This window comes from Bombina bombina, chromosome 4 (assembly GCF_027579735.1).
Source record: "Bombina bombina isolate aBomBom1 chromosome 4, aBomBom1.pri, whole genome shotgun sequence".
Classification (NCBI taxonomy): Eukaryota; Metazoa; Chordata; class Amphibia; order Anura; family Bombinatoridae; genus Bombina; species Bombina bombina.
Window position 1 is genome coordinate 758,799,336 of NC_069502.1, and position 22,372 is coordinate 758,821,707.

Below are 22,372 nucleotides of genomic sequence, written 5' to 3' on the forward strand. Positions count from 1 at the left end.
GAATAGCTCCCTTGTCATTCATCAAAATTACAGAAAAACACAATAAATATTTAGAGTATTTACCAGTACACCTAAGCTTCAAAGACAATTGGTTCATAGGAATGCAAGTATTAGGCTTCACTGTAAGCAAAACCAAAATCAAGTCCTATATAGGAATGTGGAGTTTCTACATCAACAAATCAGAACATAGCAGGCAGGCATCCCCATAATCTGTTGAATATATAAGCAAGCCATATGAAGAGATCTCTCTCCTCAAACATTCTGCTAGAAATCTTCTAAAACTAATGAAAAATGTGCTTATTCAAGAGAGATTTACCAAACGGCAACAGAATAGAAACAACCTTGCCAAAGACACTTTTACCTTTCTTCTCAAAATCCCCCCCCCAGAAAAGTAAACAATGCAGGCATTTAGGTCTTAGAAAATAAATGGAAGAATGTAAACTGATTAACTGTCAACTAACCTGTAAAGAGAACATAATAAAAGAAAGGAAACTTGATTATTCTAAACCAGAGAAAAAAGATAATCTGACTTAATTGATCTTTCAGTTACTAAGGGAAGAAGATGAATCAGAGAAACAGCTTTTGAAATCCCATTGGTTAGATCAACATTAAATCTCTCTCAAATGCCTGAGAATCCCAACTCAATCAGAGTACCTAGCTGTTTTACACATTTAATAAACACTAAAATATCAATTTCTGGTGATAGTTAAATGTATGAAATTTACAAAACACACTTCGAAATAAATCAATCTCCAGAATTCCAAGAGGACTATGAAATAAAATCAGAAAAAAACCTACATATAATCCTATAAAATTAAGAATTGTGAATGTGATGGAACAGCAACTACCTGGCTGTGCTTTAGTAGAGGTGGTAATCCTGTAGATCTCACCAGTGAGTTCCTATAAAAGTATAGAGAATCCATCTATGCAAGGCAGTGGCAATAATGGAATAAAAATGGAATAAATAAAAAAAAAAACAGGGAAATAATCAGGTTATAGGCAAATATAAAGGGATATGATGTCCTTAAGCCCATAAAAAGAATTATTACATTAAAGGGACATTAAACACTTTGAGATGGTAATATAAAATGATAAATTGTATATAATAAAACAACTCTGCAATATACTTTCATTATTTATTTTGTCCTCTTTGCCTGTAATTCCACTATGAAATTGTGAGTTTTTCAGTTCCTGTTAGAAATGGAAGTGCAGAACACTGTTAAATCCAGCACAACCATTGGCTGCACACTCTAGTGACCTATTTATAACTGACCCTAATTGGCCACAGCAGAGAAGGTAACACAAGTTACAACATGGCAGCTCCCAGTGTGTTATAGACATTAAAACTTTACACTTATTTTGTCAATATTTAAACAACTAATGAAACTTTAAAAAATACATCTACATGTTAGTCATGGACTAATCTTTTCTTTGAATGCATCATTCTATCTAGCATGTATTTAGTGTTTAATGTCCCTTTAAGTTTGTGGTTTGATATGGAAATTCAGCAATGACAATTACCCAGCCATGAAAAAAAAAAGTTTTATATGGAGAAAAAGGACCAGTTCAGATGCAATTGGTGATCATTTTCAATAAAAACCCACCAGTATATGAATCATATGTTATATTGAAAACTAGACAATTATGCTTTAACCCTTTATTTATAATCTTTTAAAAAGGCTCTGAAACATATTTACATATGTGTTTAGTCAGAGTAACATCATGGATATATTCATAAAGCTTTTGTAGATCTAATATGTTATGTCCATGAGATTACAAATGACATTAATACTGAGAATATACTTAAAACAATTTATGTGCCCCAATAATACTGTTAAATCACAAACAAATATTCAACATATAAAATGCACAATGGAATTTTATCACATTTGTATTTGACGTTTATATTGAGCCAGTAAGGTATTGGGTCACCATATTATTTATCTATGCCATTAAAATGAATGCTACTTAAAGGGACATGATACCCAAATGTTGAAGCACTTGAAAGGGATGTAGCATAGCTGTAAAAAGCTGACTAAAAAATATCACCTGAACATCTCTATGTATAAAAGGAAGATATTTACCTCAAAAGTATTCACACCCCACTGTAAAGATACTTTAAGCAGCCAATCAGGATGCTAGTCCCAGGACTTGCTAAGTAGTGTGTATCTGTCATGTGCTGGCACAGTCATGTTATTTACCTATTCAGTTTAAGGAAGATTATTATGAAATCTCACAAGATTTCAGTGAAATCTCATTAAATCACAGCAAAGCAGAGCATGACCTCAGCACTTCTGATGCTGATTAGCTATTCATTTTTTTTCAACTTGCAGCTGGAGAGCAGCTGAAGTATAACTTTTTACACAGCACTTACTATAGGGAGCTGAAGAAATTTTGAGGTAAAATATATTCCCTTTTTACATAGAGATGTACAGTTATGCTGATTCACTTTGAAGTTATTTAGCATTAGAGTATTATGTTCCTTTAAGTTATATCTATTTTCCTGCAAAATAATGTACATATTAAACTTTTAAAGGGGCAGTAAACCTAAACAATGTTATATAATTCTGCACATAGTGCAGAATTATGTAACATTAATTTAGTGCCGACTTTAAACTTCAAAGTATTTTAAAGATTTTTAATGCCAAAGTAGAAATTTGTAGAACGCCGCTCCTGGCTCTACTGAAGGGGTCCGGTCTTTTCAGAAGCGCATCATGACACAATGTCAAGTCACAGCCGGCCCGATCACGCCATTAAACTCACTGTAGCTCGCTCCCGCTCTGGTCTGGTAGCAAGAGTGAGCTACATTGAGTTTAATGGCGTGATCGGGCCGGCTGTGACTAGACAGCGTGCCGCGATGCGCTTCTGAAAAGACCAGACCTGCTCAGTAGAGCCAGCAGCGGCATTCTACAAATTTCTACTTTGGCATTAAAAAGCTTTTAAATACCATGTGCAGAATTATATAACATTATTGTTTAGGTTTACTGTCTCTTTAATAACACGTTGGTTTTGTTTTATAGGTTCATTTTCCTTTCTCTTTCACTGGAATGCGAATGTCAGTTTAATATCAGCAATAACTCCTCCTGCTGTTTACATTGGTGTCTGTTATTTAACAAACACAAAAACCCAAATAAAGATTGCTGCAGTGCTCAGTGTGGGATATGCTTTTTTGATGACCGCAACCTTCCTGTGCATTATTGGTAAGTATACACATTTTTTTTGGGCATGTTCTTTTTTTTTTTTTTTATAACTTTTTGAATAGTATGTTGTTTCTTATTATTAAGGGTCATTGTGCTCAAAATTAACCCCATAAACCTTTTTCAATATATTTTAAATGTATTTAAACGTAATGCCATGTATATTTATTACTTTAAAGGGACAGCTATAAGGGTGGTAGTATATACAATTTAAAAGCTGCATGGGACACCTATTGTATAATGTAAACACACATCCAGTGCTATGCAAGTTATTTTAGAATATTAAAAATAACATAATTCTATTTACCAAAGTTATACAGTACCACTCCATGCACACTATACTTTCTGTAAAAGAGTTTCTCCAAGCAAATCAACCAGTAGTGACTGTTGTAATGGTTCATTTGCATATTCATCAGTTCCAATACACTCTTCCTCTTACACATGAAGTATTAATTTGCATCCAAGCATGAGCAAGACCCCTGCACTGTATCTTGGCACAACGGGAATGCATCTTTTAACTTCTGAAGTAGTTCAACAAATTATTATTATTAGTTATATGTAGAGCACCAACTGATTCTGCAGTGCTACAAACACAGGTGGTATACAAGATAACATTTATAGGGATCAAGTGGGTAGAGAGCCCTGCCGAGAGTTGTACTGTTGTAGTCGGCTCTTAAGAAGGTGATCTACAAACAGCTGGGCTCATAGGCTTACATGGTAAGGGGGTTCAAGGGTATAACAAAGGAGGAGAGGAACTGGTATAAGGAAAGATTAGTGTAGGTTGTATGCATTCCTGAACAGTAGAGTCTCTAGTGAGCGCTTGAAACTTTCAAGACTAGGGGAGAGTCTTGTGGAGCGAGGCAAAGAGTTCCACAAGATAGGGGCCAGTCTGGAGAAGTCCTGTGGATTGGAATGTGAGGAGGTAACTAGAGAGGAGGAGGTCATAAACAGAGCGAAGGGGATGGCAGGGAGAGTATTTGGAGACAAGGTCTGAGATATAGGAGGTAGCAGTGCAGTTAATGGCCTTGCATGTCAGAGTCAGAATTTTGTGTTTAATCCTGGAGGCAAGAGGAAGCCAGTGAAGGGATTGGCAGAGAGGTGCAGCAGATGAAGAAGCGACATGTAAGGAAGATGAGCCTGGCAGAGGCATTTATTATGGATAGTAAACAAACTAGACGGCAGCTAGGGAGACCAGAGAGGATAAAGTTGCAGTAGTCAAGGCGGGAATGGATGAGAGAGTGGATTAAAATCTTATTTGTTTCTTGTGTAAGCAAATGTTGAATTTTAGAGATGGTTTTTAAGGTGGGCTGGTAATGTATTTGCTTGTGTAAATATGATTGAGTACTAGTTCAAATTAGATGACTTTGGTAGTGATATCACCCACTGTATTTTGAGCATGAGCTGGACTCATGTGCACTCCCTCTACCTATGCACATAGGAGATGGTTCTACATTTGCCAAAACCCTGCAAATTATGTTTAGCAAAAAAATTGCTGCTTTAAGGCCAGATTACAAGTGGTGCATTCAATTTTTAATAAGCCGGGGGGTTTAGCCTTTGTATTACAAGTTGGTGGTCAATTATTTGCGCACAACTAAAAACCTGACACTTAAAGGGCCATAATACCCAAATGTTTAAACACTTGAAAGTGATGCAGTATAGCTGTAAAAAGCTGACTAGAAAATATTACCTGAACATCTCTATGTAAAAAAGAAAGATATTTTACATCAAAAGTTCCTGAGTAGCCACATCCCATTGTAAAGGATTTCTAAGCAGCATATTAGTATGTCTGTCCTGGGACAGCTAAGGGGATGAGCCTCGTGCACTCTCATGTTATTTCCCTATTCAGGTTAAAGGAAGCTTACTATGAAATCTCATGAGAGTTAAGTCAAATCTCATGAGATCACAGTAAAAGAGTTCATGACCTCAGCACTGCTGATGCTGATTGGCTGCTGTTCATTTCTTCATTTTTTTTTTACCTGCAGCTGGGAGCAGCCGAGTATAACTTTTTACCCAAAACTTACTCTGCTGAGCTGAGGAGATTGTGAGGTAAAATATCTTCATTTTTTACATAGAGATGTTCAGGTGATATTTTCCTGTCAGCTTTTTACAGTTATACTGCATCAGTTTCAAGTGATTTAGCATATGAGTATTATGTCCCTTTAACACTTGTGCGCTAACCCAACACTGCGTAAGATCTACGGTGTAAAACCCGAAGGTAGTTATAAATAGTTTACATTCCAATGTTCTTCACATAGAAGAAAATGTTATTTTATATATATATATATATATATATATATATATATATATATATATATATATATATATATATATATATACACATACATACATACAGAGAGAAGCACACTCACAGGAACGAACAACTGGCTCAATACTATTGTTAGCCTGTTCTATGGCGATTTACCACCTGGGTGCAGCTTCTTTTAGCCCAGTAATGCTTTTCACAGAGAAGAACATTCCTGTAGTATATCAGTCTTATCCCGCCTATTATGGTCAGTCCAGCACCGAAATACCAGGCAATTCCTCTCTGAACAAGGAACACAGCAACCCCAGACGATCGTTTTGGCCTTCATTAAGCCTCGTCAGTGAGGTGTAGCCATATTCCTCTAAGCACACGGAGCAAGGAGTCCACGTCTGTTTTCCCCTTTTTCCCATAGGGAGACTAAATACACACAGAGAGAAGCACACTCACAGGAATGAACAACTGGCTCAATACTATTGTTAGCCTGTTCTATGGCGATTTACCACCTGGGTGCAGCTTCTTTTAGCCCAGTAATGCTTTTCACAAAGAAGAACTTTCCTGTAGTATATCAGACTGATCCCACCTATTACGGTCAGTTCAGCACCGAAATACCAGGCAATTCCTCTCTGAACAAGGAACACAGCAACCCCAGATGATCGTTTCGGCCTTCATTGGGCCTCGTCAGTGAGGTGTAGCCATATTCCTCTAAGCACACTGAGCAAGGAGTCCACGTCTGGTTTCCCCTTTTTCCCATAGGGAGACTAAATACACACAGAGAGAAGCAGAGAGAAGCACACTATATACAGTATCTCACAAAAGTGAGTACACCCCTCACATATTTGTATATATTTTATTATACTTTTTCATGTGACAACACTGAATAAATTACACTTTGCTACAATGTAAAGTAGTGAGTGTACAGCCTGTATAACAGTGTAAATTTGCTGTCCCCTCAAAATAACTCAACACACAGCCATTAATGTCTAAACCATTGGCAACAAAAGTGAGTACACCCCTAAGTGGAAATGCCCAAATTGGGCCCAAAGGGTCAATATTTTGTGTGGCCACCATTATTTTCCAGCACTGCCTTAACCCTCTTTGGCATGGAGTTCACCAGAGCTTCACAGGTTGCTACTGGAGTCCTCTTCCACTCCTCCATGACAACATCACAGAGCTGGTGGATGTTAGAGACCTTGCACTCCCCCAATTTCCATTTGAGGATGCCCCACAGATGCTCAATAGGGTTTAGGTCTGGAGACATGCTTGGCAAGTCCATCACCTTTACCCTCAGCTTCTTTAGCAAGGCAGTGGTCGTCTTGGAGGTGTGTTTGGGGTTGTTATGTTGGAATGCTGCCCTGCGGCCCAGTCTCCGAAGGGAGGGGATCATCCTCTGCTTCAGTATGTCACAGTACATGTTGGCAATCATGGTTCCCTCAATGAACTGTAGCTCCCCAGTGCCGGCAGCACTCATGCAGGCCCAGACCATGACACTCCCACCACCATGCTTGACATGCTTTACTGTAGGCAAGACAAACTTGTCTTTGTTCTTCTTAACCTGGTTGCTGCCATACACGCCTAACACCATCTGAACCAAATAAGTTTATCTTGGTCTCATCAAACCACAGGACATGGTTCCAGTAATCCATGCCCTTAGTCTGCTTGTCTTCAGCAAACTGTTTGCAGACTTTCTTGTGCATCATCTTTGGAAGAGGCTTCCTTCTGGGACGACAGCCATGCAGACCAATTTGATGCAGTGTGCAGCGTATAGTCTGACCACTGACAGGCTGACCCCCCACCCTTTCAACCTCTGCAGCAATGCTGACAGCACTCATACATCTATTTCCCAAAGACAACCTCTGGATATGAAGTTGAGCACATGCATTCAACTTTTTTGGTCGACCATGGCGAGGCCTGTTCTGAGTGGAACCTGTCCTGTGAAACCGCTGTATGGCCTTGCCCACCGTGCTGCAGCTCAGTTTCAGGGTCTGGGCGATCTTCTTATAGCCTAGGCCATCTTTATGTAGAGCAACAATTCTTTTTTTCAAATCCTCAGAGAGTTCTTTGTCATGAGGTGCCATGTTGAACTTCCAGTGACCAATATGAGAAAATGTGAGAGTGATAACACCAAATTTAACACACCTGCTCCCCATTCATACCTGAGACCTTGTAACACTAACGAGTCACATGACACCGGGGAGGGACAATGGCTAATTGGGCCCACTTTGGACATTTCCACTTAGGGGTGCACTCACTTTTGTTGCCAATGGTTTAGACATTAATGGCTGTGTCTTGAGTCAGAGGCGTAACTAGAAACCACAGGGCCCTGGTGCAAGAATCTAAGAAGGCCCCCCCCCACCAAAAAAAAGAAGTAAATTTAATACTTTTTTTTTTAACATTTAATACAGAAAAAAAATGTGAATCAGATTACATGTCTGCAAAAGGAGGTACCCTGTGCCCACAGTCTGTGAGATGGTCTGACCCCCTATTACTGTATATAGTGACACTGTTTAACCCACCAGTACTGTATATAGTGAGTTAGTGACACAGTCTGTAATCTGCCAGTGAGATGGCTGGCCTGACCCTACCCGTCCCAATACTTTATAAAGTGGTCTAGTCCCCCCCCCCCGGACTGTATATAGTTGTACTTTATAGTGACACTGTTTACCCCCCCCCCCATGCTGTAGTAACAAGGTCTGTAATTTGCTGGTTCCACAAACAAACACACACACATACATGCGTAAATACACACACAGTCACATACATACACACATACACACATAAACACCAATAGGTAAAACAGAAACACTAACCCCTCTAGTCAGAGACACTAGTGAAGCATCATGTCACACTCACATGATATCAGTGCAGACAGTGGCAAGTCAAAGTTTTTTATTGAGAATATTTTTTATTTTATTTTTTAAGCTGGGCCCCCACCCTTGGGGGCCCGGTCACAGTTGCGACCTCTGCACCCCCTGTAGTTCCGCCCCTGTCTTGAGTTATTTTGAGGGGACAGCAAATTTACACTGTTATACAGGCTGTACACTACTTTACATTGTAGCAAAGTGTCATTTCTTCAGTGTTGTCCATGAAAATATTTAATAAAATATTTACAAAAATGTGAGGGGTGTATTCACTTTTGTGAGATACTGTATATATAGTGACCTGGTATCTTGCAACCACATAGTCTTCAAAGCTGGAAACACCACACAAGGTTGTAGCTTTATAAAATATAGTCCTTTTATTAACAGGTCTGGCAAAAACAGGCAAAATAAACATAAAGAAAACAAAAGAGGTTTGCTCCACTGAGCACTTAATAACAGGTACAACTGACTGCAATAAGTTGGCTTTTCACAAAAATAAATGTACAGACCTTTCAAACTTTGTCTTTCATTTTAGAGATAATTCCTCTCAGTCTCTCAGGAGAGTGTTGCAGTAGCCCTTACTGCTGGCATTCTGTCTTTGAATCCCTGACTGGGGATTTTTATTGGCACCTGCTGTTAATTATCACATGCAGGTGAGGATCTAGCTGGGTGAGACAGAATTCCTGTACTGGACTTTCTCACATGATGTGCTGCCTGCAAACTGCGGGGTGGAGCACTGGCCCGCCCTACTCTCCAAATGCTCCCCCCCTAGGGACCAAGAAATAAATCACATATTTTCTTTATGTGGTAAACAAACACAACTATTCTCCCTGGGGTTGTCAGACCATACCCAGACCATAAAGTAGGCTATAAACTTAAACTACAACACCTTAAAATAACAGCATATAAGGAAAAGTGCAAAAAATGAATACAAAATGTTAAAACAAAAGCTAAGTCACCTGACTAGCAAGGGCCCATATAGTAGTACACAACAGGAGCAAGCAATCTGCAGGATACGATTCCACTACACCCCTGCTGCACACAGAACAATAGGGATCGAAGTGGGTCGCAATAACCTGTAGTATAAGCAGGTTAGAGCAAGGTAAGCAGTTAGTATAAGCAGGTTTAGCAGGAATATACAGAGTAGACAAGCATCACTTAGAAAGACATAGCTGTATAATAGCAGCAAGTTCATTCAATGGATAAATATAAGAATTCCTTGTTAAAGGGTCGCCCTCCACAGTGCGGGTGACTCTATACGGGAACAATTTCAGTCACATTTATATGTAACTCCAGATCCTGATGCAAAGTAACAAACGCCTAGATTTAGAGTTCTGCGTTAGCCGTCAAAAGCAGCGTTAAGGGGTCCTAACGCTGCTTTTTACCGCCCGCTGGTTTTTAGAGTCAGTCAGGAAAGGGTCTAACGCTCACTTCCAAGCCGTGACTTTCCATACCGCAGATCCCCTTACCTTATCCTATCTTTTCAATGGGATCTTCCTAATGCTGGTATTTAGAGTCTTGGCTGAAGTGAGCTGTAGACCCTCTACCGACAAGACTCCAGCCGCAGAAAAAAGTCAGTAGTTAAGAGCTTTCTGGGCTAACGCCGGTTTATAAAGCTCTTAATTACAGTGCTCTAAAGTACACTAACACCCATAAACTACCTATGTACCCCTAAACCGAGGCCCCCCCACATCGCTGCCACTATAATACATTTTTTAACCCCTAATCTGCCGACAGCACACCGCCGCCACCTACATTATCCCTATGTACCCCTAATCTGCTGCCCCTAACATCGCCGACACCTACATAATATTTATTAACCCCTAATCTGCCACCCAACGTCGCCGCTACCTTACCTACACATATTAACTCCTAATCTGCCGACCGGACCTCGCCGCCACTCTAATAAATGTATTAACCCCTAAACCGCCTCTCTCCTGCCTCAAAAACCCTATAATAAATAGTATTAACCCCTAATCTGCCCTCCCTAACATCGGCGACACCTAACTTCAAGTATTAACCCCTAATCTGCCGCTACCCTAATAAATGTATTAACCCCTAAAACTAAGTCTAACCCTAACACCCCCCTAAGTTAAATATAATTTTAATCTAACGAAATAAATGAAATCTTATTAACTAAAGTATTCCTATTTAAAACTAAATACGTACCTGTAAAATAAACCCTAATATAGCTACAATATAACGAATAATTATATTGTAGCTATTTTAGGATTTATATTTATTTTACAGGCAACTTTTTATTTATTTTAACTAGGTACAATAGCTATTAAATAGTTATTAACTATTTAATAGCTACCTAGTTAAAATAATTACAAAATTACCTGTAAAATAAATCCTAACCTAAGTTACAATTAAACCTAACACTACACTATCAATAAATAAATTAAATTAATTAACTACAAGTACCTACAATTAAATAAACTAAACTAAATTACAAAAAAACAAACACTAAATTACAAAAAATAAAAAAATATTACAAGAATTTTAAGCTAATTACACCTACTCTAAGCCCCCTAATAAAATAACAAAGCCCCCAAAATAAAAAAATTCCCTACCCTAATCTAAATTAAAATAGTTAACAGCTCTATTACCTTACCAGCCCTTAAAAGGGCTTTTTGCGGGGCATGCCCCAAAGAAATCAGCTCTTTTGCCTGTAAAAAAAACACAATACCACCCCCCAACATTACAACCCACCACCCACATACCCCTACTCTAACCCAAACCCCCCTTAAATAAACCTAACACTACCCCCTGAAGATCTCTCTACCTTGAGTCGTCTCACTCAGCCGAGCAGTGATGGACCAAAAGAAGACATCCGGAGCGGCAGAAGTCTTCATCCTATCCGGGCAGAAGAGGACATCTGGACCGGCAAACATCTTCATCCAAGCGGCATCTTCTATCTTTATCTATCCGACAAGGAGCGGCTCCATCTTCAAGACCTCTGGCGTGGAACATCCTCTTCTACCGACGACTACCGACGAATAAAGGTTCCTTTAAGTGATGTCATCCAAGATGCCGTCCCTCGAATTACGATTGGCTGATAGGATTCTATCAGCCAATCGGAATTAAGTTAGGAAAAATCTGATTGGCTGATTGAATCAGCCAATCAGATTCAAGTTCAATCGGATTGGCTGATCCAATCAGCCAATCAGATTGAGCTCGCATTCTATTGGCTGTTCCGATCAGCCAATAGAATGCGAGCTCAATCTGATTGTTAGGTTATTTAAGGGGGGTTTGGGTTAGAGTAGGGGTATGTGGGTGGTGGGTTGTAATGTTGGGGGGTGGTATTGTGTTTTTTTACAGGCAAAAGAGCTGATTTCTTTGGGGCATGCCCCGCAAAAAGCCCTTTTAAGGGCTGGTAAGGTAATAGAGCTGTTAACTATTTTAATTTAGATTAGGGTAGGGATTTTTTTTATTTTGGGGGGCTTTATTATTTTATTAGGGGGCTTAGAGTAGGTGTAATTAGCTTAAAATTCTTGTAATCTTTTTTTATTTTTTGTAATTTAGTGTTTGTTTTTTTGCAATTTAGTTTAGTTTATTTAATTGTAGGTACTTGTAGTTAATTGATTTAATTTATTTATTGATAGTGTAGTGTTAGGTTTAATTGTAACTTAGGTTAGGATTTATTTTACAGGTAATTTTGTAATTATTTTAACTAGGTAGCTATTAAATAGTTAATAACTATTTAATAGCTATTGTACCTAGTTAAAATAAATACAAAGTTGCCTGTAAAATAAATATAAATCCTAAAATAGCTACAATATAATTATTTGTTATATTGTAGCTATATTAGGGTTTATTTTACAGGTAAGTATTTAGTTTTAAATAGGAATACTTTAGTTAATAAGATTTCATTTATTTCGTTAGATTAAAATTATATTTAATTTAGGGGGGTGTTAGAGTTAGGGTTAGACTTAGCTTTAGGGGTTAATACATTTATTAGAGTAGCGGCGAGGTCCGGTCAGCAGATTAGGGGTTAATACTTGAAGTTAGGTGTCGCCGATATTAGGGAGGGCAGATTAGGGGTTAATACTATTTATTATAGGGTTTTTGAGGCGGATTAGGGGTTAATACATTTATTATAGTGGCGATGAGGTCCGGTCGGCAGATTAGGGGTTAATAAGTGTATGTAAGGTAGCGGCGACGTGTGGGGGGGGGCAGATTAGGGGTTAATAAATATAATATAGGTGTCGGGGATGTTGTGGGCAGCAGATTAGGGGTACATAGGTATAATGTAGGTTGCGGCGGTGTCCGGAACGGCAGATTAGGGGTTAATAATAAAATGCAGGGGTCAGCGATAGCGGGGGGCGGCAGATTAGAGGTTAATAAGTGTAAGATTAGGGGTGTTTAGACTCGGGGTACATGTTAGGGTGTTAGGTGCAGACTTAGAAAGTGTTTCCCCATAGGAAACAATGGGGGCTGCGTTGGGAGCTTAACGCTGCTTTTTTGCAGGTGTTAGGTTTTTTTTCATCTCAAACTGCCTCATTGTTTTCTATGGGGGAATCGTGCACGAGCACGTTTTTCCAGCTAGCCGCTACCGTAAGCAACGCTGGTATTGAGAGTTGAAGTGGCGGTAAATATGCCTCTACTCTCCCTTTTTGGAGCCTAACGCAGCCCTTCAGAGAACTCTCAATACCAGCGTTATTTAAAAGGTGCGGGGGGAAAAAAACACGCGTAGCTAACGCACCCCTTTGGCCGCAAAACTCTAAATCTAGGCGAAAGGATGGTAAGTCAAACTTATCTGTATTCAGAAGGAAAAGAAATCCTGCTCAGTCCTCAGCCTCTCACTCAGCTTCAAGGCTTCAAGATGCGATCTGCTCAGATGTAATCACCACATATTCGTGGCGTCAGCTCATTTTCAGACTCATCTCCAGAACATCACATTCATCTGCTGAGAGCTCAAACATTTGCCTGCTTCAAAAACACCGCCAAACATAATTTGGGAAGGTAATTTAGATCTGCTACATACTTTTGTCCAAGAATTAAACCAGAATGAGTCCAATATACACCTTACTGTACAATTCGGCCAAAAAGAAGTTTCTTTCCTTGAAGTTAAAATAGGTAAAGAAAAAAGAGCTCTTGTCACTGAAAACTATAGTAAAGACACTGCCACTAACAGTTTCTTGGTGGCATCTAGCCTTCACCCTGTACATATGATTAAAGGTATTCCAAAAGGACAATTATTGCGATTACAACGTAATTGTTCTTTAAAGGAAAAATATGATGAACATGTTGTAGCTATGCAGGAGAGATTCTTGGATAGAGGATATTCTAAGAGAAGTGTTACTAGAGCAAGAATTGAGGCTAGAAGACAAGATAGAGCAACCTTGCTCTTTAATAAGAAAGAAATTCCTCAATCCCAAATAAGACTAATTACTAACTATAATTGCCATTGGAGTAGCTTAAAGATGATTTTACAAAAGCATTGGTCCATTTTAACCAGTGACACCAACATTGCCCAAGAAGTTGGTGAATATCCCAACCTTACAGCTAGAAGAGCCCCAAACTTGCGTGATAAACTTGTTAGAAGTCAATTTGTTCCTACTCCTTCTAAGAAAAATTGGCGTAAGAGCCATATTCCCTTAGGTAATTGTCATGTTCTGTCTCAGGATATCATGTGAGAGCCTCATTGTCTGGAATAGTTGCTTTAAAGGAAGATTAGTAGAAGCCATACTGATTGAAAATGAAAACAAATTTATTTAAACAACAAAATACTTTGTTTAAGCAAATACCTGCAGAATATTTAAATATGCTACTCAGGTATGTTAAGACCACATACAGCAGGAGTGAAAATAAAGAAAACTAGTAAGCAGAGATGCAGATTCAAAAAGGAAAGTCTTTCTCTTGGTAATAACTGAAATGTAAGATTTGCACAAGGCAGAAAACAACTTGTAAACAGGTAGCAGGTTTAAAGGTAAAGTCTCTCTCCTTGTAATTGCTGAGTGCAGGAAATGCACAAGGCAGGAAACAAACTTGAAGATTGGTAACAGGTTTAAAGGTAAAGGCTTTCTCCTGGTAATACCTTGTAAACAGGTGCAAAGGAAATCTTTCTCCTGGCAATGGCCAAGTGCAGGAATTGCATAAAGCAGGAAACAAACTTGTAGATTTGTAACAGGTTTAAAGGTAAAGGCTTTCTCCTGGTAATACCTTGTAAACAGGTGCAAAGGTGAAGTCTGTCTCCTGGCAATAGCTGAGTGCAGGAATTGCATAAGGCAGGAAACAAACTTGAAGATTGGTAACAGGTTTAAAGGTAAAAGCTTTCTCCTGGTAATACCTTGTAAACAGGTGCAAAGGAAATCTTTCTCCTGGCAATGGCCAAGTGCAGGAATTGCATAAAGCAGGAAACAAACTTGTAGATTGGTAACAGGTTTAAGGGTAAAGGCTTTCTCCTGGTAATACCTTGTAAACAGGTGCAAAGGAAATCTTTCTCCAAAGAAATACAGGAAACAGGTTCTGACTTGACAAAACAGATCCAATGTGAAGACAAAAATGCAGACTAAAAGCCATCCTTAAATAGGGAGGTTTTGCACAGGGTTGGTTCTGATTAATTCCAGAATTGAGAACACCTGTGTGTTGCACAGGTGTAATAACAAGTAAGGCAAATAGTTATTTATCAGATCTTTTAAGATCCATGCTATTGCTAGAACTGGCTGTGGCTCAACATGTAAGCAAACAGAAATAGCAACCACAGAGTCACAGGTTCAAATCCCCACACAGCCCTTCTTAGCAGAATGCCTCCCAGACCTTTTCTTTTTCGTCTGGAGGCTTGGTTCATGACAGATGCCCCCTCCAAAGAGCGCACTCTGGGCGCTCAAAGCCTGTTCAAACATCTGAAGGTGGGATTTACGAACAAGTGTTCCATTTGAAGCCCTAATACAATCAGATGGAATGGATTCTTTGCTGGGAACAGCTGCCTGAGATTGGGGACCCTTAGAAGATATCCCTGTAGGCATAACAAGAGCTGAAAAACCAAGACAGTTTTGATTTAGAGGTTCCTGATTATACCCAGCAGCTTGCAATGGACTGGCTGATGGGCAGGGTACCTCCGGGTAGGAAAAGACCTCTCCTTCAGAGTCAAGGAATTCGTTATCTGGGTCATATCTGCCTGATGGGTAGAGTACCTCCGGGTAAGGTATGACCTCTCCTTCAGAGTCCAGGAATTCATTTTCTGTGTCATTTATATCCAATTCAACCATCTCATCCAATTCTTTCTCAGTCAATGAGTAGCTGGGTGAAGGTGGTACAAGGAGGTGTGGATCTTTAGAATTGGCAGAGTCTGATTCAGCTGGAAGGTTTGTCACTTTTATGTCTGATGAGTGACTTTTGTTAGCTGGATCTCCAGCCAGGGCAGAAACAAGGTAATGTGCAGGATTTCCAGGAGGTATTTTTGCAGAGTTCCCCAATGTGGTTGATGCAGAAACAGACGCAGTGGTATGGGTAATGGATGTAGTTGGAGTTGTACTCCCAATGACCATCTGTTTCAAATCAGGTACCATTTCTTGAAGCGTGTTAGAAACGGTTGTTTGTAGAATAGATGTATTCTCCATAGCTGGGTCATCTCCAGGGGTATCATACAGTTTGCTAGTGGAAGTATAATTTGTTCCCTTAACATCAGAGTTCATTTTAAACTTGGCTGTATCTTGACTTGATCCTCTAGGAGGTCTTACTGGACACCCTGTGATGCGGTGACCAGGTCCCCCACAATAGAAACAGAGGTTAAGTTGTCTTCGACGAATTTTCTCCTCTTCTGTTAAGGGTTCTTTAAAACCTTTCCTTGTTTGGGAGGTAACTTTAGACAAGGTTTCGGTTGGGAGAGATAACATTTCCACCAGCTCCATAAAGTTAATGAGTATGTCCTTAATAAACTTTAACACTGAATCCAATACAGCAATAATCCCAGAGGGCTCTCTTTTAGGGTCTTCACATTCTGTCATGTTCTGTCTCAGGATATCATGTGAGAGCCTCATTGTCTGGAATAGTTGCTTTAAAGGAAGATTAGTAGAAGCCATACTGATTGAAAATGAAAACAAATTTATTTAAACAACAAAATACTTTGTTTAAGCAAATACCTGCAGAATATTTAAATATGCTACTCAGGTATGTTAAGACCACATACAGCAGGAGTGAAAATAAAGAAAACTAGTAAGCAGAGATGCAGATTCAAAAAGGAAAGTCTTTCTCTTGGTAATAACTGAAATGTAAGATTTGCACAAGGCAGAAAACAACTTGTAAACAGGTAGCAGGTTTAAAGGTAAAGTCTCTCTCCTTGTAATTGCTGAGTGCAGGAAATGCACAAGGCAGGAAACAAACTTGAAGATTGGTAACAGGTTTAAAGGTAAAGGCTTTCTCCTGGTAATACCTTGTAAACAGGTGCAAAGGAAATCTTTCTCCTGGCAATGGCCAAGTGCAGGAATTGCATAAAGCAGGAAACAAACTTGTAGATTTGTAACAGGTTTAAAGGTAAAGGCTTTCTCCTGGTAATACCTTGTAAACAGGTGCAAAGGTGAAGTCTGTCTCCTGGCAATAGCTGAGTGCAGGAATTGCATAAGGCAGGAAACAAACTTGAAGATTGGTAACAGGTTTAAAGGTAAAAGCTTTCTCCTGGTAATACCTTGTAAACAGGTGCAAAGGAAATCTTTCTCCTGGCAATGGCCAAGTGCAGGAATTGCATAAAGCAGGAAACAAACTTGTAGATTGGTAACAGGTTTAAGGGTAAAGGCTTTCTCCTGGTAATACCTTGTAAACAGGTGCAAAGGAAATCTTTCTCCAAAGAAATACAGGAAACAGGTTCTGACTTGACAAAACAGATCCAATGTGAAGACAAAAATGCAGACTAAAAGCCATCCTTAAATAGGGAGGTTTTGCACAGGGTTGGTTCTGATTAATTCCAGAATTGAGAACACCTGTGTGTTGCACAGGTGTAATAACAAGTAAGGCAAATAGTTATTTATCAGATCTTTTAAGATCCATGCTATTGCTAGAACTGGCTGTGGCTCAACATGTAAGCAAACAGAAATAGCAACCACAGAGTCACAGGTTCAAATCCCCACACAGCCCTTCTTAGCAGAATGCCTCCCAGACCTTTTCTTTTTCGTCTGGAGGCTTGGTTCATGACAGTAATTTCCCATGTGGTAAATGTGCCAGCTGCATATTTATGAAAAGAACAAAATCCTTTTCAGGAAACAGCCCAAGGGATTTCCAGATAAAACATTTTTTTTAACTGAAACACAGAGGGAGTAGTGTATCTTCTTAAATGTTCTTTCCCCAGATTCTATGTTGAAAAAACAAAGCAAATTTTGAAGGATAAAATAAAGGAACATAGGGATGATATCAAAAACAAAATACAAACAAGCAATGTGGCAAGACACTTTCAAACCGAACATGATAGTGATCTAGGTTACCTAAAATAGATAGGGGTCTTCTCCATGGTAGAGGAGGAGACCAAGACAAAAGCCTTTTACAAAAAGAATGTAAGTGGATGTATACTCTTAGAACATTAGCACCTAGGGGTATGAATGAGAAACTTGATATGGTCAGTTTTATATGATAAATCTCAAGCACTTTATGCTCCCCGATTGTGTCTCTATTTGTCCTTGTTCTCTTATATATTTATAAACAATTCTTTTTAAGAAAATATTGGGTTATTTGCTAATTTTGTTATTTTTTCTTTTCCCTTTTTGCTGTTTTCTGTTGATAGTACAGAACTTTTATTATTATTTTTTTGGTATATTTTTGATCCTACTAAACCTGCTGACATTGTGAATAGCATTGTAACTTATTTGGTCAATTAATTTTGCATACTAACCTGTATATGCTGTATAAATATGACGAGTTGAACGCAACAGTGTACATATTTTCATCCATCCCATGGGCGGAGCTAAATTGCATACTTAAACGCTAACATAGGATGTACTAACCAGCCCTGAGGAAGCCCCGTCTACCAAGAGATGTAGGAGGTGAAACGCGCGTTGGCATTGGTTGTTTGTGCCATGTGACCATGCCCATTGCATCAGAGCTTTTGCTGTTACTAGCCGCGGATGTTTGGCTGTGTTTTTGAAGCAGGCAAATGTTTGAGCTCTCAGCAGATGAATGTGATGTTCTGGAGATGAGTCTGGAAATGAGCTGATGCCACGGATGTGTGGTGATTACATATGAGCAGATTGCATCTTGAAGCCTGGAAACCGAGTGAGAGGCTTAGGGCTGAGCAGGATTTATTTTCCTTCTGAATACAAATCAGTTTGGCTTACCATCCTTTGTTACTTTGCATCAGGATCCGGAGTTACCTATAAATGTGACTGAAATTGTTCCCGTATACCGCACTTGAAAGGGCTTATCACTGAGGGTGACCTTTTTACGAGGAACTCTTATATTTATCCATTGCATGAACTTTTCCAGTTTTGCTTTTAATCTTAGCTGAGAGCTTGTAAGTGAGTGCTAGACTTTCTCTGTGTTAAATTCATTTATTTTGTAATGTTTCCTATGGGCCTTGCACCCTATGGGCCTTGCCTTGCTTGTCTGGTGTTAACTGCCTGTGACAGCACAGCTTCCTGAGAGTGCTATAGCACCCAGGGCTGAGCATGTTGCAGGATCATGGGATGTGTACCCAGTCCAGTCTGAGAGTGGAGTCTCCTACCATATATATATATATATATATATATATATATATATATATATATATATATATATATATATATAAATAAAAAAGAAAATGTTCTTCTAAGTGAAGAACATTGGAATGTAAAATATTTACATTAAAACACAGTAAAATATGAAATATTAAAAATTATTTTCCAAGTTTTAAGGTATTTGAGTGGAATGGGCTCTAAAGTGTGTGTATACGTGTGTGTGGGTGTTTATATGTATGTATATACATATATGAACTCATAAATGCAGATGTATATACATTTATACACACATTACACACATATATATATATATATATATATATATATGTTGCGGGTAAAGTCAGAAATTGGGTAATCCTAGCATTACCTTGGTAATTCTAGGATTATCCAAGCAGCTCTGGGTAAAGTCTGAAGTAACATCATAAATCTACTCAGAGTGCTGTGGGTAAAGCATGAATAGCATCATAAATCTACTCAGAGTAGTCACAAATATATATACAATGCGCTGTAATTTCCACATCTATATATTTGATTTTTTTAAAACCCCTGCTTTTTAGCACATTTCAATGACAAATACATTTATCAAACATATATACGGTGCACTGTAATGCCCACATCTTCACTATCTTTTTTGCCTCCGCCTGGGGGGTTCAAACCTCATTCCCCAAGGTTCACTTGAGGTAAGGTTCACTTGAGGTAAGGTTCACTTGAGGTAAGGTTCACTTGAGGTGGATGCCAGAGGATCGGCAGGGTGCCTTCCTTCAACTCCCCAGGCAGAGGCAAAAAAAAATTGTGTAGATGGGGGAATTATTTCGGGCTTTACCCAGAGCTGCTTGGGTAATTTTAGGATTACCCGGGTAATTCTAGGATTACCCAGATTTCTGACCCGTAACATATATACTGTATATCATTTTTTTAATATTAATATGAATCATTTTTATTATAAACTTTATATTTATGTATTTTTGATGGGTTTGGTGCATATTTTTTTAACCCTTACACTGTACGTGAGGTCTAACCCGATGAACGCACATTTTGTTTGCGATTGAGGGCACTCATTTACTTACAACTTGTAATGCACACACAAAACTTAGACATTGATAGGCTTAGCCATAACTGATAACATATACCACTACTACATACATGATTGGATAAAACTGTTGTACTATATTATTAACATCAGCAATAAAAGTACCGTTGTTACATTTGTTGTTTTGGTTGCATTTCAGGTGACATGGTTAAACAAGGAACCTTTGCGACACCCACTGGTATATTTCTCATTTCCATGGCTTTGATATACATTGTAATAGCTTTACTTCACCCACAGGAATTCCATTTACTAATTTATGGACTTCTGTACATTATTTGTGTACCAAGTGGCTATCTCCTATTAACTATATATTCTTTGGTTAACATGCACATAGTCTCATGGGGAACTCGTGAGACTGCCAAACCAAAAGAGGAAAAGAAGGAAGACATTAAGAAAGTCAGATATAGAAATAATTGTAAATGTTTGTGCTGGGACATAGAGATATCAGTTAATGAGCAAAATGCTAAAGAGAATAGTCAAAAACAAGAACAGAAAGATCATCTCCAGCCTCTCGCCATTCAAAGGTATGTAATCTGTATGTTTATATATTGTTGTATGTTTTATATAAAAATCAAAGGACAACTTGACCCACACAACATGTTTTTTCTAAATACTAAAAGTTGATTTTATGACTCTGGAGTCCTAGGCAGGGCCGCCACTAGAAATTTTGAGGCCCCTTACTTAACCATTGATCAGCCCCCCCGTTGAAATGTGCAATTTTTCACTAAGTGACTAAAACGTATATGCACTTTATTCTTAAGTGTAGTCAAACTTGGAAATGTTGATGTTGTAAAGGTAGTAACACACAAACACAGAAACATAAACTCACACATAAGGATTCTCATATAGAAACTCTAGCAGACATGCAAAGAAATACACTAACACACTCAGACACAGACACCCACACAGACACTCAGCACTTGTTTACATTGACCTGACAAGTAATGAGGCAGACTACAGTTTTGTCAATAAAGGAGATTTACAAGACAAAATATGAGGTTTTGATTATCTTTTTGTCAAGGAAGATTCCAATTATATGATGACATCAGCATGCAGTGGCTGAAAGGAAGGGCCCTGAACGGGCTAAACAATAATTTAAAGGTTAAGTGACTTCCGGAAAGGTCTCATTAGTCTCAAAGTCTGTAGAAAGATGTGAATAATCAGTAGTAAGGTCAAAAAGTCCTAAAAAGGAAAAGACAATGGACACACACACACAAAAACTCAAACACAAACTTGCTCATACACCCAAGGAAACACCCACAGAGACAGACTCAGAAAACACACAAAGACATACACACCCAGAGAGACACCCACAGAAAACACACAGAGACATACATACACACACACACCCTCACTGAGACATCCACAGAAAACACCCAAAGACATACACACACACCCTCACAGAGACACCCACAGAAAATACACAGACATATGGACACACCCTCACAGAGACACCCACAGAAAACACACAGACATATGCACACACCCTCACAGAGACATCCACAGAAAACAGACAGACATACATACACAGGCACACACCCACATAGACACCCACAGAAAAGACATATGCACATACCCTCACAGAGACATCCACAGAAAACAGACATACATAAACACACAAACCCTCACAGAAAAACCCACAGAAAATGCACAAAGACATACAAATCTACCCTCACAGAGGCATCCACAGAAAATACACAAAGACGTACACACACACACCCTCACAGAGACACCCACAGAAAATGCACAAAGAAATACGCACACACCCTCACAGAGACATCCACAGAAAACACACAAAGACTGCGCACACACCCTCACAGAGACACCCACAAAGACATACGCACATGCCCTCACAGAGACATCCACAGAAACACAGACATACATACACACACCCTCACAGAGACAATCACAGAAAACACACAAAGACATACACACCCACCCTCACAGAGGCATCTACAGAAAATACTAGACATGTGCGTTTCGTTTCTTTCTGAATTGAAATTCAGACAATTTCGCCAAATTCTGAGATTCTAATCGATTTGAATTTCTGAATTACCCGAGCAATGAAACTAAACTAATCTGAATTAATTTGTAACGAATAAATCCGAATTAGTTTGGATTTATTCATTACATTCGAATGGCCATGGACTAATCACAATTCAGTATAAAAATTAAATTTAGTGAGATTTAGTGAGATAGAACAGTGAAATAATTCCGTTTGTGTAACTTGGAACCATTTGAATCAACATAACACAACATATGTAGGGGACTTACTGTATATGGAAATTGATGTATACTGTCCCTTTAAGCCAGTTTAC

General features: G+C 38.8%; 1 protein-coding gene across 1 annotated transcript in view; it reads left to right on the forward strand.

The window, feature by feature from the left end:
- Nucleotides 1-22,372, forward strand: part of LOC128657826 (chitin synthase chs-2-like) — a 122,099-nt gene that overhangs the window by 49,884 nt on the left and 49,843 nt on the right. The window contains exons 12-13 of the mRNA XM_053712247.1: nt 3,021-3,200; nt 20,194-20,578. Of these exons, the coding sequence (XP_053568222.1) occupies nt 3,021-3,200; nt 20,194-20,578 (565 nt within the window). The remainder of the gene's footprint in view (nt 1-3,020; nt 3,201-20,193; nt 20,579-22,372) is intronic.